Source organism: Lutjanus erythropterus, chromosome 23, assembly GCF_056507025.1.
Source record: "Lutjanus erythropterus isolate fLutEry1 chromosome 23, fLutEry1.hap2, whole genome shotgun sequence".
Taxonomy (NCBI): Eukaryota; Metazoa; Chordata; class Actinopteri; order Lutjaniformes; family Lutjanidae; genus Lutjanus; species Lutjanus erythropterus.
The window spans coordinates 15,568,400-15,585,160 of record NC_139339.1 but is presented as its reverse complement, the minus strand read 5'-3'; the positions used below and the strand labels follow the sequence as shown (position 1 = coordinate 15,585,160).

Genomic DNA, 16,761 nt, shown 5'->3' with positions numbered 1-16,761 from the left:
TGAGCTAAAAATCCGTCCTGCTCACCGACACCATCTTGCCCTCAGAGGGCATGAAGGCGGGCCTGTTGCTGAGCCTCAGTTTGGTCTGCAGGGTGTTGAAGTTGATCTCCAGCTGGCATTTCTCCTGCACACGGGGCGGCTTATGGATGCGGCGGTAGTCACGGAAATCCTCCAGCTTCTGCTGCATGGCGCGCATGGTCTGCTCGGCCACGCGGTTCTCCAGCCAGGGGATGGTGCGACGGATCCACTCCAGCAGCTGCAGAGGGAAGAGAAATGTGAAGATTGTTGTCATTTTATATCCTGTAAATAATAATTTTACAACACCCTACTGTCTAATAAGTGCTTCACTTAAATACCAGTCACAGACTGTGGGGTTATGAAGTCGTTGTAGATTAAAAATTAACTGGTGCTCAGGTTCATCTGCATGAGCACAATAAAGGCCATGTTGAAAATATAGATTTGAATCTCAGTTATCTCTTTTTTTCATCCTTTCTCTACAAAGAAAAATATTTTAAAAAATGACACAAGGACACTGTTGTTGTTTTCAATATTGTCTATCTCAGCTGGCCATTTACCTTCTTTAATCCCGCTGTTCTACTGATTTGTAGATCCAAAACAGCTCTCTTTTTTCCTAATATTTTTTTAATTAGAAATTAAAGTCCTAAGACAAAACACTATGGTTGTGGAAACTCACATTTGCCATTACTTTTGACCTTTTACTGATTGAAAAATCAATTCATAGTGAAAATAATCAGTGGTTGTCAAACTATTTTCAACAGCTGAAAATGCAGCTTTTGTGTTTTATGCAGCGAATACAGAATTTTGAATCGCCTTGTTATGGAAGTGTGCTATACAAGTAAACCTGGCTTTTTTAAAACAAGATTTTATCATATATTTATTGTATTTTCCCTACATAGTCCTTGTTCATGGCAGCCATGTTGCATGCAACATGGAACCAATAATCAGTACTAACCAGTGAACTGTGCTTGTACTTTTTTTGCCACTATGGACATGAAATAGGTCTAAAATTGCATTCATAATAGCCTTTAAAAGGTCATAAAATACTTAAATTTAACTTGTTGAAACCTGCAGATACCCTGATAGTGATATGAATTAGCATATCTAAATGTACCTTCATTAGTATCATTAGTAACACCTGTGTTTACCCTACTATTTCACACCAAAATGGCTGGTGTGGAAAAGGTCTATTGTCATTATTTCTGTATTTTGTTCTCAGCTACTTTTTAGAAGTTCTTCACCTATCATCACACTATTGATTTTCCTGAGTTGATTTTAGAGCCGTGTCAAGAAGTCAGTCAGAGGATCAGAAAGTTTAAAGAAACGCAGCGAGTTCAAACTGCTGGAACATTAAAGTGTTGTTGCAGAGGAGGACGTGTGGGACAGACTGCCTGTGGGAGTATTTTGGTTGCAGTGGTTTTCTCACCTCGCTGGCCAGCTTCTCGTACTCCTCCATCAGTTTCTCGTTCTCCTGGTTGACGGCCAGCACCTTGCAGATACGGTTGGCAGCTGTCTCAGCCTGAGAGGAGGAGAGAGTAACAATTAATATACATTTACAACCTCTCACATTTATTCATTGAGACTGCTGTCATATCATGTTGATGGTGTTTTATCTATCAGCTGCTTTAATAAATTAAAAAGTGATAACATGTTGACATCCACAGTGATATGACCTGCAATGCCAGTCCAAATCCCTTAATGAAGTGAAAGTAAAAGCATAATTATTTATTCTATTAATCTCTGTTTATTATAGTATATGAAAATGTATTGAGTGTTACAAAGGTTAAGAATTAGACATAATAGTAACAAAACTAATCAATTTTTTTTTAAAAAAACCCCAAAAACTTAAAAGCCAAAAGTAGTCTAAACAACTGAAACTGAGTTTTGTCAGACCAGATCTCAAATTTATCATAAAGGAAATCCATATGGTCCAAAGAGCCTATCAAAATAAATCTATCAAATATACTACTGCAACATAAAATCATCAAAATCAAAATAATCTGACCTGTTCAGCACCGGCAAAGGCGTGGTAGAAGCAGGACACATAGGTCATGATGGCCTTCTCATCAGGTTTGGGTGTGTTCACAATATCTGAGGACGTAAAAATGATCAAAGACAAAATTAAAATATTATAAATGGCTTTTAAACAGCCATCCCTGGTGATGTGTCATTTTTCACATCACCAGCTTTGTTAGACTGGATTTTTACAGAAGCTTATTGCATAGATGAGAAAAATATTTTGAGATTTTTTCACGTAAAAAAGAAAATCTGCTGTTTTTCTGAATGTAAAAAATAATTGTTCTACTGAATTTTTGTCTAATCCAGAAAAACAAAGAACTTTTTTCTCAAGTGAATGTCATCTGCTTCCATAGATTTTCAAAACTATCAATAAAAGAATTAAATGATTTTACATGAAAAATGACTGCCACCATAAAGTTGAAGAACATGATTTACTGTCGTATCTATGAGTCATTTGCCTACAAAATTAACATATTTCTGGAGGTCAGAACCATCTGTACTTCAACAGATGCTTTTAAAGTGATTTAAAATGGATTCATTATTTAATGCAGATGGATGAATTTCAAGTCAGAAGGACTTGTTGTCCTTGTGCCATCTGCCATTGTGTATTGTACTTTGCTGCAGTGGAGGTTATCAGTGTGTGTTTCTGCAGAGGGTTGTCACTCTGATTGCTGTTTCAGGATTTTGTGTCACCTTCAGCGTCAAGCATCTTGGGGATGTCCAGGAACTTCTCAGCCACCTCGAAGGCAGTGTTCAGGTTACCAATGGGGTCATCCTACAGGGAGACACAATTACTGATCAGACATGTACATGTAGGACTGCAGTGAAAGCACAAACAGAAAGTGCAGGATGAGAATCATAATACTAACAGCCCCTGTCATGATCCACACTGAGAGGATAGAACATAAATGGGATTCATACACTGTATAAAATCAGTTTTATAAAGCAGTATTGGTTTTGGCAAACAAACAAGTGCGTGGATTCCTTCTTGTCAAAAAGTTTTGCTTTGCTTTGCTATTTGACCACTGTGAAAGGTAACACAGCTCTGGAGGACACATGAAATACTTTTGTTCTCCTTTTGGGAATCAAAACATTCACTTCAAAATATCAGCTATAATCCAAATAACTAAAGTTGCCCTAAAATTTTCATCTAAGAAAAAATGAATTGCATAAAAATCCCCTTCCTCAGGATGTTGTGAGTATTGATGTCCAAATACTTCCCTTAGCTACTTAAGTATTCCCTTATGCGCGGCTAGAAGGTCATTAGCGACCATTTTCCTCCTTAAAATTGACTGTAAGCCTGGATCAGGCTACCATACATGACAGACTGTTGATATCATTCAACTAGTTTTAAACCAAATGACAGAGAGAGCATCCACCACTGGAATTTCTGATAAAAATGTCTAAAAAAATTGCAAGCTCCTAAAGCTTAATGACAATCATATCTGCTGAAAAGACATTTAAAATGACTGTAACACACCTGTCACCTGTGCATAATGGTTCATGTGTCTTTTAAACACAGCCACTGTGTTCATATCATCCTCAGAATGGTCCTCATAATATAATAACAAAGTCATATTCTGTTACTCAGAGTTCTTCTATGACATGACTCGCTCACTCCCGATTCCCCTGTCCTGAAATTCACCCATTCTCATCTGGGTCATCCTACCCTTAAAAGTGAAGCATAAGATAATGGCTGAATTTATGGTGACTGAAGAGGAGGAAGGAGACCAAGACACATTTTTCAAGACAGGGAAAACCCATTGTACACTATGAGCGATCCTAGCAACTTATTAAAAAGATCTGACATTTGCATTGACATCTGACATCTGCAACAACTTTACTTGACTCTCTCTAACAATTCTCGAATCTTGTGTCCAATGTGGATTTCTTTTTCTATTTGTATTCTCTTTGTTGTCCACTTTGGAGAAGTCAGCTGACCCTGACAATAATGCTGTCTAGTAACATTAAAGAATTATGTGAGTGAAGTGTAACCATGGTAACTGAAGCACACATGTGCTGTATTATGACATTACATGTTATTAAAGCCTTAGTCTAAACACTCAGGCAAGTAGACAACCTAAGAGGCTTTATGCAATGCTTTTAAATAAACCCCTCAGCTCCAGGAAATATTTTGCATGATGAACTTTAACTTGAAACTTAAGGTGGTTTATGCAACCAAGCACTGGCACTGACATGTACCGTTAACATCCCACAATACCATATGACTTATATGCACTAGAAATATGCCATTGGCTTAACAATGAGGCTGAATTTGGACATCTAGGATACTAAAATCTTTTGTATTACATCCACAAAAGATCTGACATTGCAACACAACATTACAACACATATCACATACTAGATACACTGTTCATTGTAAAGAATAAAAGCTAGATAAATACTCTATGAACAGATTTAAGAAAACTGACTGTGATGCTGAATCATAAGTCAGTGCAAAGCACATCAGAGGAGGAGGAAGGAAAAAAACAGGAAGGAAGGACAGAGTACCTTTCTCAGTTTGGAGTAGTCAATGAGGTCAGGTCTGTGTCTGTGGATGAGGGCGCACAGAGCCAGGCCATCCTTCCAACTGAGCCGCAAGAACAGGAGTGAAAAGTGGGAGAAAGACCAGACAAGGAAGTGGGAAGATTCCCGAGATAAAGGAAAGAAAAAAGTGAAAAAGATGGATAAGAAAACAGGGTGAGGATGTTAAAAAGGGAACAAAAAGATTTGAAAAAGAAGAGAAATGGTAAAGTGTTAAATTTAAGAAAGCAAAAAGATGGTGGTGGTTGCAGTTCCCCAATAATCCCACAGTTCGGCGTTGTAGACCCACCTGATATGGAAGTTCTGCACGTTGACATTCCTGTAGGGGGCAGTCTTCCTCTGGCACCACAGCAGCAGACCCTCCTTGGCAGAGGTCTCTGGAAAAAGTAAGAAAAGGAGATGGTGAATATATTGGCACAGATGAAAGAAAATACATTAATCTATTCAATAATTATTATTAGAAAAGCAGGGCATACAGGGTGTTTTCAAAAAAATTGATTCAGACAGGTGCATTGAGGGGTGAAAAGTAGATAAATCATGTAAAGAAACCCTCCAAAATGAAAAAAAGATTATATTCTTCTTCTATTTCTCCATTTACAGGAAGAAAACCTCTTTTCTATTTTCAAAGCTAATCTTCTGCAGCCAGTGGTTGAAAGATATCGTTTTTCTGCGAGGTTAGAAGGAGGTCGATGGGCAAAAGGAATCAGGCTATATGACAGGAGAAGATATTGAAGAGCCAGAGCAATAAAAGGAGAGTTAAAGAAGATGACTTGAAGGTGAGGGTCAGAGGTGTGAGGAAGGACAGGGTGAACGAGGTCTGAGTCTTTATAAACAAGAATTTATTGTGAGCTGACCTGCCTGACAACAAAGCTTTCATGAAATGACATGAGGTGCAGATAAAGTTCAGGGAAATTTGATGATTTACTGCAACAGATCTCACAGTGCAATAAATATACACCAGTCAGATGTGAGAGGATGCTTTGCTGACCTGAGACTCTGTATATGCGTTTGTCCCTGAAATGTGAAATTTTTAATGTTCATGCAACATGTAGACAGACAAAGTATTCGGTGTGTGAGTTTTGTGCAAAGATCAAGTGTAAAACTGATTTAGTTCCACTTCTTTAGTGTGTAAGACTGTGATTGACACAACAAAGGCTAATTTAAAACTGGCTCTGTAGGTTGTGCTCATATGACAGACATGGTGATTATAGTCAGTCAGCATCAATCAAACCTCTTATGTGATGATTAAATGTGCTATAATTGCTCTCATACTCATTTGAACTAATCTTTTCATTCAAAGGAATGATTTGACATTTTGGGAATACATTTAGGGTTTTTTCACACCTGAAAGTCAGAACCAAAGTTCACAGGGCTTTTTTTTTTAACACTGTATACAGCAATTAAGCGAGACCAGATGTCAGTTAAACATGTGCCTGTGCTACTGCAGCTCACTTTGTTTTGTTACGCAGTTTTTTCTTTTTCCAGTTCAGCAGTCAGAACCATTAAAATAAAAAAGGTTTTTCACACTAGAAATGAACCAAACAGTGGTTCAATTTGATCTGGACCGAGTCAACCTCTTTCAGTCTGATCAAAAAACTTCTGAAAAAAGTCTGAAAGCGCAGACAAAACAAGGAAAATATGAAAGGGCCCTTGATTTCATGTTGCCTTTGTTTTGTAGTTGTTACAACCTGAACAAAACAAATTTAAAAACATGTTATTTCAAGTTGTTTTTATGCTAAATGATTATTTTTTGTAATGAACAAAGAATGTGATGATGGTGGTATGTAAAATAATGTTTATTTCTAGTGAAAAAGTGATCACAAAGAACTGGTACAAACCTGAGCCTCAGGATCTAAAGCAGTGGATGGACATAGAGAAATCTTTGTAATGGAAAGGGCAATGTTCTGTCTGAGATCTAGACGAGCAATGTTTCTCAGAAAATGGGAGAAATGGACTGTCTACATTACAGCGGAATAGAACATTACCTTCCTGAGATTTCATTTGGGCAATAATGGACACCTGACATGATATATCATGATTATTAATCTGGGGTGGACCACACTGTGTTGTTGTTTTTCTCCCTCCTTCCCTTTTCATTTCTTATAAAATGTTGACATTATTTAAATAAAAAGTTAATACACACCTTCCACGGAGATGTCCTGGATGGCGAAACGCAGGATGATGGTCCAAATCATACCAAGAGTCATCTTCACATTACCGTCGACAATTTCTGTTAAAAACACACACACACACAAACAGAAACATATGATGACAATAGACTACATCTAGGAGACAAAACGCAGCAGGCCTCTTGGTCATGAATCTACAAGGTTAGAAGTTTTGTGTCTGCTACTGAAACAAGTTTAATTGTACGCCTTTTGAAGCTCTTGCTGTTGAGACAAATTGAATTTCACGCAGCCTGAAGGCTCAAAAAGAATCTTGACTGCAATTAGGGTGAGGAAAATTCAAGTCACACGAAAATGCACTAACTGCTTTTGAAGTGCTGCGATGTGAATGCTGCACGAGCGAACTTCTCAGTCTGAACAGTTGTTACCCCGCTGAGCATTTAAAGTCAGTTTAACCTCAGAGAGTCGAGCAGATTTAGAGGGCAAAAATCAATGTGGAACATTTTCACTGTTCAAAACACACTCCAGCTCACTTAATGTTATTATTGTTGGTTTTCCCACTACAGTGTCTGTCTTCTGTCATACCCAATTTGCCACTATCTTTAATCTTACTCAATATTAAATGTTTTAACCATGATTTTTATCATTTGGGACAAAAAGTGAGTCAACAAAAAGGGAGACTTTTATACAGATTCAAATATATATGTTCATATATATATATTTCAGCATAAATTAAAACATTTGTGTAATGCTGATAATTCCTCATATTTATTGCTAGTTGGAAGATCTGTTGTTTATTTTCCTGTCACTGCCAACTCATCTGAATTCTCCTGATACTGTGAACTTCACCAGCCATCTGGTGCTCAGAAACAGGTCCAAGAAATGCAAATACTATGTGACCTTGGCATATTAATTAAAGGGATGAAAATAGGTAGCAGAGGGAGGGGAACTAAAAGAACTGGAGTTTGTTAAGTCAAAGTAGGACTCTCACCCTCAGCACCAATAGACACCAGTTTGACTCCCTTGCTGCAGATGAAGTCCAGGGCTTTGTTCACGTTGGCGATCTTGTGGAAACGCATCTTGCCTTTGTCGGGTTTGGGCAGCCTCTCACCTGAAAGACAAGGATAAGTTACTACGGCTGAAACCACAATTCAATCAGCAAAGTATTTTTTTAATAGAATAATTGTTTAAGTAATTATTAGTCGACTAATTGTGCGCATCCCTAGTTTGTGTAGCAACTTTTATTGTATTTTCACCTACATTTTCACTTTCAACCGTGTTTTTCTTTCAAAAACTGCACTGAAACAGTCTTTTATTACCTGTGTTGGTTAGACATGTCACCCTGTATCTCTGAAATTATTTAACTACAACTGAGAAGTATGGCTAAAATGATGAAGGTTAAAAGATAAAACTACAAAAAAGGTAAGTAAAAAAGAAAAAGTAAAAAAGGAAGCATTTAAGACAAAGTTATTAGATCTATAACAATCTTTTAAAAGCATCATCTGAAGAAAGTATGTCTCTTCTCTATAATGAAAATTGAGTAATAATAGCAAAAAACAGATATTTTCCCATCTCAAAGAATGAGTTAATGCAATATTACTTTTCATTATTATAATGTGCAATATTTCATTTCATATTGTGTGCAATTTTATGAACATTTTCTGGTGCAATATAACTTTTTATTACTTTCAGTATTACTGCCAATACTACTTCTTATGTTTTAGTTTTGTTTTTGTTTTTTTTAACTTATCCTACTTCTACTGTTATTTTATTAGCAACCTCTGGTACAATAAAGTTCCATCATCCACAATGACTCAGTAAGTACAACAAATGTGTGTGTGTGTGTGTGTGTGTGTGTCCTCCAGTGTGATATCCACCTGATATGACCTCCAGCAGCAGCATGAGTTTGAGGCCATTTCTGAAATCCTCTTCAATGTTCTCAATCTGTGTCCCGGCCTTCCTCAAGTGGGAGTTACACCAAGCTGTGAAGGTCTGCGAGAGAAGAGAGGAGACAGAGGAAGAGGAGGAGGAGGTTACATTATCTGTCAGCTATCTGACTGTAGGACAAATACATTCACACACACTGACGGTAAGCATCATAACTTTACCTGATACACTCACACACACACGTACAGTGCATATACACTGAGAGCAGGGTCAAAAGTGCTTAGCAAGGCCTGACCTGTCCACTTCAATTTGTGACCTTGTTATTACTGCAGCTACTGACGGTGAGAGATACACTGAGACATTTATGTCAGTTTGACGGCCACTGTTGACTCAACAGTCCCGAAACTAGTTGAAACTGACTTCTGATTTATATTATATTTATTAATAAATTCATTCTATGCCTGTGGAAATCACTGGATTAATATAGAAATGCTTTAAAACAACAAATACGAAGGTTTTTTTTTTTTCAGTACAACAGGTTTTCACCTTAAACATCAGTTACTGTCAGGAGGAGTGGGATGACTGAAAGAAAATTAAAGAATAATCTTCATTTTGTTTTCTACATTATTTCTACTTTTGAATTTGAATTTTTACTTTTGGTAACAAATTAAAACAGACACAATTAAAATAAATTATCACAAAAGAATAATATTACACAACTAAATTATGAAACAGAAAACAAGGGAAAAGCAAAGTCTGATAGGAAATGCATATAAATTATACTGTATGTTTTGATCATATTAATCAGTTATTAGATACCAATATTAACTTTTCAACCAGAGTGTATATATTACAATAACAGAGATAAGAATATGAAAAGGGGGCTCAATGCAAAACATAATTAATAAATTAGTTAATAAATTTAGTGTAATCTGCCCTTCAACAGTAATAGGGAACAATCTGGACAGTTGATTGTTAAAGTAATTTATCAAGCAAAATGACAAGTATATTTTATTTCTAGCTTCTCAAATTGGTTGAGAAGATTTGTTGCTTTTTTTTCCACTGTAAATTGAATATCTTTGTGTAGTTTAATTTAGCTCGGTAACCATCTGATTTGATGTTTTTTGCTATTTTCTGACATTTTGGAGATTTTTTGAGTAATTAATAATATAATATAAAAAACAAAACAATTTATTGACAATATATTAAATTAACTTTGGGTGCAGGCCGAAATGGTCATGAAAATGTTTTACTGAAGCTCTCTGTGAATCACTTCACTTGCTGATTATTATGTGTATGCAACACGTAACACAGGTTACTTTGGTATGCGAGGCCAACATTTCTCACTACGTGGAGAGAATTTTTTTTCCTCTTTTCATTAATCAGTAGGCTATTAGTAAAAGGTTGTTATAGCCCCGTCACCTGTCTCTCCCTTTCTCCTGACACTGACCCTGGTTCTAACTAAAATCACAGATGTATCGCCTAAAGTGTTCCAAATTACTTCTAAAGTTCAAATAAGAAGCACAAGCAGCGCTCTTGACCTTGAAATTTACTTCGCCTGTCTGTTTGGTACGGTGCACAGGTGGAAGAAAAGGCACAAACAGGTGGGTGGTTTGTTCAAATGAGGCAGTACAAAGAGAGCTGTTGGTATTTTGGTGAAGACAGGGTCTTACATGCTGCCATAAGAATAGCTATCACATCTGTTTGTAGTGCAAAATCACCAGTAAATATATTATTTTAACCAAACCATCTCCATCTAGTACACGTTTGTGCAGGATTTAGTGACATCCAAGGGGGGAGCTTAAAGACTGCAAACACTTTGTCTCACTTTCACCCTCTGTTTTTGCATGTTTTTCTCAGTAAAGAAAAGAAAATCTGTCTGGGGCAGCATCTATTAAATTCTTTATTTTCCTCAGAGACTTCTTTTTGGGGGGATTTGAAATCCTAAGCTAGCCTCGGGGGACTTAAGACCAAAGCCGTAGATATAGGCTATGATGCACATTTTAGGTGTAAAAAAATTTAAACTTTTTTTTAAATTGGGTGTATAGACTACACATCTTTACAGCTGGAGAATGTAAGAATCACCGTAGGTCTACAACAATTATAAATACAAATTACAATGTTAAACATTTCATACAATTTTTTTGCCAAAGCCAGAGGAAGCCACAGGCCACAAGTGGTTCCAGAACTGCAGGTTGCTGACTCCTGATATAGGAGAACATTTAGTCCCACCAAAAAAATGTCAAAGACAGTAGAACCAGTGTTTGGGTTGTCCGTTCTAGGGTACTGTAGAAACATGACAGTACAACATGATGACAAATCTGGAAGAGGACCTGCATCCTCTGGCTCATTCTAGAGTAACAAAAACACAACAATTCTTTTTTTCAGCTGATCATACACTCATGAAAACATAGTTACGATTATTATATCACATTAAATCTTACACACTGGACCTTTAAATCAGCATCACAAATAACTTTTAATGTGGTTAAAGCAGAAAAAGTGAAGCGCTCGGCATTGATCCCATAAATTAAATCTGTTGTTCTTCAGTTCATTAAACTCTCAGCAGCAACATGAAGGCAGCTGGACAGATACAGTGTGTTGATAATTGTGCAGCCTCTAATTTGAAAGCAGCTGAGTCAGAGCACAGCTGCAAACACAAAGCCATCCACTGTGTTTACCTTCATTAAATCACATTCAAATGGCTGCTATAGAATAACCACACATACCTACACACATCAGATTTGTCAGTTGTAATTGCACCATCCAAACAACCCTCGAAAGCTGTTATGTTCAGCCACTGAACTGTATAGCCTCCACATGCTTTACATATTTATGCTGGAGTTGCAGGATCAGTCTATTAGCAGCGCTACTGTTAGCCAGGAAGTTACCTGCCATAAAGTACTACATTTGGCCTTAATCCTGTGTTGTGTTGAGCATTTTGTAAGAGTACAGTAGGTACTGCGTCTTTCAAAAGCCAGATCTCTGATTTTAAAAACCAAACTGCTCATTAGGTGATGCCGCTGTGCGTAATGAGCTGAACGCAGACGGTGATGTAAATGGCTCTCAGCCGCTGAGTGCTTGCTTTTGGTCTGTCTGGAAAATTGCCTAATGGAATAGGCCGTGCACGTCGGGGACAATTCAATTGCCTCCATCAGGCCATTCAATCAATCGTTCAATGGTATTTTGAGAGGCTTTCATGGTGTTTAGCTTCAAATGTGAATATGGGGATGTGTGTGTTCAGATTGTGTGTTCGGTCTGCTGCTGTACAGCCAAAACTTTGCCAGGGTTTGGAGGATGTGTGGGTGTAGAAGCAGAATAAGTACATGAGCTGAATAACTAACTACAGATGATGGTGTGGGAGGAGTGAGGAGAGGGAGACTGAGCAGAGAGAGAGATGTATAAATTAGCAATGAAACAGGGTTTGTGCTCAGTAGGTGAGAGCATAAATTTTCCATTTCAGCAGAGACCATTAAACAATCTAGGAATCTAAATGTACATGTCCTTGTACAGTGTGTGGGTGTGCGTTTATATCCATGTGTGCTTCCACATCTATCACTCTGCACTCAAGCATGACTGTACATCTACATGGGTGGACAGAGAGGCAAAGCAACAAAGACAGACAGAGAGGAGATGGTGACAGACAGAAACGGATGTTTTTGACAGAGAGGGAAGAGAGAAACCACTCAAGTGAATTAGTGAAGAAGAGATAAGGTATAGAAATGCACATTGCAGGGAGACACTACACATTTCTAGTCACACCAAAAGCTGAAATCATTATTTGATTTGTTGATCTACAGAAAATTTATAAAACTCAAATGTTACTCTGTTCTAGTCTTCTCAATTCTGCTGATTTTCTGCTTGTCTTTGTCTTATTTGAGAATAAACTGAATATGTTTGGGTTTTGGAATGTTGGTTGCAGAAGTCAATGGATTAATTGGTTTGGTTGATCAACCGGTGCTGATAGGACATTGTACAAACTATCAGTATCAGTATTAACGTTTACCATCTTTTACTTAGACTGTTTCGAAATACTATTATTTCGAAAGCTTGCAAAAAGCCTGCAACGTAACCATGGAGTCTATATAGTAAACCCTATTTTTTGGGTTCAAGTGTGATACAGACTCAGAGCAGAGAGAGAGTACACACACATGCAATTATGGCCAGAAGTCGACGTGATATAAACTTTCTTTGATCATGAAGCCTAATGTTACTCTATAATTCTGTCGTTTACACTGCAGACTTGAGTCTCTGTTAACAGTGACCAATAACTATATTCATGTTATATGTGCTTGTCTCCTTGCCTGTATTTTCATTATGCTGCTGTTCATACACTATCTCTCCCTATGGAAGCCCATTTTGGCAATGTGATGAAATCCTTACGCCATTATAATGACTTACATAATAAGCCATTATTTTGAAATAGTATAAAGAACAAGCAAAAAAACAGACTAAGATAAAAGAGCAACACATGTTATGCTGAAACACAGGAACACAAATCTTTTACAAGTACCATCATATTAGGTGTTAAGCAGCAAAGAAATGCTGCAATCTGGAGTTACACAAGAGCTTCAGGTGCTCTTTTCATTGCATAATCTTGACTGTCTTTGTATTTGCCTTTGCAGAGCTGTGGACTACAATCAGTGCAATTGACCTGTATATTTCCATTTTATGCTAGTTTATACTTCTACTACATTTTCTAGGGAAATATTGTACTTTTGATGAAAATGAAGTGAACAAAAATACACTGTCTTGTCTATGAAACACTATTCAATTCAAAGTTCATTTCAGAATTTGGAGGCCAAAGAAAGACTTTTGTACAAAGAGAAAGAGAGATGCAGTTAAGTGGAGAAGTGAGAGGAGGAGTGACAGGAATGCTCAGGCCCTGGTGTAATTTGATGTAAGGGTCTGGAGAGGAAAAGAGGCCGCCTGTCCAAGCCACCAGGGTCCTAGCAGGTGCTCGTCTCCTTTGCCATGCATGACCAAATTTAGACAGGCTCCTAATCCAGTACACACAGGCCACCAGGCCAAGCCAGGGAGGAGTCAAGAAGGTGTGCAAGGGGAGGAAGGAGGAGGCAGAAAGCTCAAAGGAGCAGGGAGGAGGGGTGGGTGGGCGTGTGGGGGCTAAATTAGGTAGAGGAGGAGGAGAAAAAGAGACCGAAAAGTAGAGGGGGGCTGAAGGAGGGCGAGAGGGCTAAATTGGGTTGCTATGGAACACCAGCGGACAGCTGAGAAGGCAGGATTCCTGAGGTGAACTGTAAGAGTCCAAGAGAAGAGGAGAAGGAAACGAAGAGAAGGAAGGAATGGATTGAAGAATATGACGGGATATAAAATAATAACTCGAGAAAGTGTGGGTAAGATGAGAGGGGTGAGAGCTCACCAACATCAAAGCAGAGCTGTTAAAAACTAAACTGGCAGTAATTGAAATCAAGGACTCACTTAACCTAATAAAGCTGTCATAATGCGGGATTCATTAAATCCAAAATGCTCAACGGAGCACCGCAGGATAAAAAAACAATTACCTACCATACCTGTGATGGCTAAAGCTATTATTGCTGTTCCCCTGCATGTAATGCTCTATTATCTCATCCCCTGGGTTTGTGTTAATGCCTGTGGTTGTCTACAAAATCCACCGGCATGAAGTCACCCTCCATCCTGGCATCGCCACCCCCTCTCTTCCGTCCTCTCTTCTGTCTGTCCACACCTGTCAGTCTGGCCTGGCTGAGCTCGGCCGGGGTCTTTTTTACAGGTCCTTCTTGTAAAATGAGGTCACGGCAGACCAGCTGAATGCCTGTCATAACTACACTGCCCCCCCCCAGGGGAATCAGGGCTGCTGACCCTCAATACAGCTGACATGCACATACACACATGTTCCTACACACCTACACACACACACACACTCACACACACACACACACACACACACAGGTCCCTCTTCCCACTTGAACAGGCTCAGACCTCTTAATAATGTCAGCTAGCTCGGCTGTCCATCAAAGAGCTGATGCAACCACACAGCACTGCCTGGAGTTACCACAGCTGGCCTCAGAGGGGAGGCCAAGAGCAAGAAACATTTACTAAAGAGGTCTGCTCAATATCCCTACTTCGTACTTCATCTCAGCAAAACCCTCCTGTAATTTGGTTAGAGGAGAAACTAATATCTTAAGGTGGAAGTAATATTATGCACCAGGAAGGGACAAATGTTGCCTTGTGATCCAATTCTTTTTCATTATTAGAAATATGGCTACAACAGAGGATTATTTTCATTACTATTACAATTTCCCAGAGCCCAGAGTGATGTCTTCAAGTCGGTTATTTTGTCTAACCCACAGTCTAATGGTGGAGCAAATAACATGAGTTTTGGTTCAAAAATATCAAAATAATATGTAAAATGAAGCATAATCACTTGACCTACTATGTCCTGGGAGAAAAAAAATTACGTTTTCTATATTTTACTCAATTGTTGTTAATAACTTTTTCCCTTTTTCATTTGATCTACACATAAAGTGTAAAAATTCCACTGAACAAAACCGTTCTTGGGGCGCCCCTGTAGCTCAGTTGGTAGAGCATGCGTCCCATGTACTAATGTTTCCAGTCCTGTGCTGTCCTGTCCCACCTGCAGCCCATGTGCTAACCCCTTTCTTGTCATATGTTCAGCTGTCCCTCTCAGCTGTCAAATGAAGACAAAAATGTCCAAAAATAATCTTAAAAGGAAAAATTGATGATTTGGGCAAAAATGAAGAGGAAAAAAGAACTTAAACATGAACGTGTCATCATAAAACACATTAAGATCATAACTAGAAACATTTGTGGGCTGTTTTTCTGAATAAAATGAGTCTGGCTTGGTGCTAATTCTCTAAAAAACCTTCCACTGTTAAGTTAACACTACATTGCTGCTGTCTCACCTGATGGGATTATATTTTGTTGACCTATGACATAACTTTCACCACGTTTGTAGACACAAAATGGCCTCCTGTGGGCTGACAATCGCCCTGTCTTGCTGCTATGTTAAAGGTTTGTACCTTCTGCCCTCTGTGGTGCCAGTCCAACATATTACACACACACTGTTAACACACACACTTGAGCTGTGGCTGACCTGATTATTAGCCCAGAGTGAGTGTTACTCTCCTGCTATGTCAAGGTGCTCTTTACACTTAGAGCGCTCAGTTTCTCTGTCTCAGACCGTCCTTTGACCCAGAAATAAAACAGCAGACTTTACACTAGTGGATAATTACATAAACCTGTAAGACGGCTTTAATTTACACCTAACCTCTGTGCAATTTTCCCTCACTGGTGTCCAGTCGTTTGTCATAGAGGAGTGCGCTGATTTAATTACAGAAGTCCTCAGAAGCTGATTTCCCTAATTAGCACCTTCAATCAGGGACAGACGATCTAATTAGGGAAATATGCTGGTGTAGTGTTTGTCTGGAATCAAAACTTGCATACTGAACACATACTGAACACTGCCTGCATATATCTATCTTTATCTCCCCATTGTGTCTGAACATCTTTATGCTCTACTCTCACTAGATGTTGTGCATTTTCTACCTGTTGACACAAAACTTGTAACAGATCTATGATGTAGAAAACAATAGGCAGAGCTTTTAAAAAGCTAATTCTGCAGCATATGGGGCACAGATTCAGTTAAAAAAATCTATAGTCATTCAATTTAGGAAGCCTATATCATCCAAGCTAAGTATCCTAGAGAATCATCTTGTGTGCCAATGATGGACTGAGACAAGACACTTTTATTGCAGCTTTAAACATTAAGCCCATAATAAACCCATTCTTTCAAGTGCAGTTAATCTAAATAAAAGTCCTGTTGTAGTACTTAAGATAAACACAGAGGTATTCTATTTCATTTGCTACTACTTGTTCATCTGTTTTTTTGTTGCGTCCCTTCTTGTGTAAACACAATCTGTTTATCCCTTTTCATTCAACAATCTAAATACATGCTGTTTAATATATGCTGTATATGAACAATAACACATTATATATCTACTTGTACTACAAGTGCTTGGGAAAGAATAAATATATCACAAGAAAAATGCTGTTTTAGAAGCTAAAACAGTGGAAAATATGACAAAAATCTACTACTTTCATTTGTCTATTATTTACTGATTTGCTATGGAACAAACTGAGACTTAAGGTATTTCACAAGAGACTTTTC

The 16,761-nt window shown here is 38.1% G+C and overlaps 1 protein-coding gene across 1 annotated transcript in view; it reads right to left on the bottom strand.

Annotated features, from left to right (window-relative positions):
• actn3b (actinin alpha 3b) overlaps positions 1-16,761 on the bottom strand; it is a 46,553-nt gene that overhangs the window by 12,040 nt on the left and 17,752 nt on the right. The window contains exons 2-10 of the mRNA XM_084711920.1: positions 8,585-8,699; positions 7,699-7,818; positions 6,725-6,811; positions 4,871-4,958; positions 4,549-4,627; positions 2,731-2,812; positions 2,024-2,109; positions 1,445-1,537; positions 26-256 (exon numbers count right to left, since the gene is read on the bottom strand). Of these exons, the coding sequence (XP_084568046.1) occupies positions 26-256; positions 1,445-1,537; positions 2,024-2,109; positions 2,731-2,812; positions 4,549-4,627; positions 4,871-4,958; positions 6,725-6,811; positions 7,699-7,818; positions 8,585-8,699 (981 nt within the window). The remainder of the gene's footprint in view (positions 1-25; positions 257-1,444; positions 1,538-2,023; positions 2,110-2,730; positions 2,813-4,548; positions 4,628-4,870; positions 4,959-6,724; positions 6,812-7,698; positions 7,819-8,584; positions 8,700-16,761) is intronic.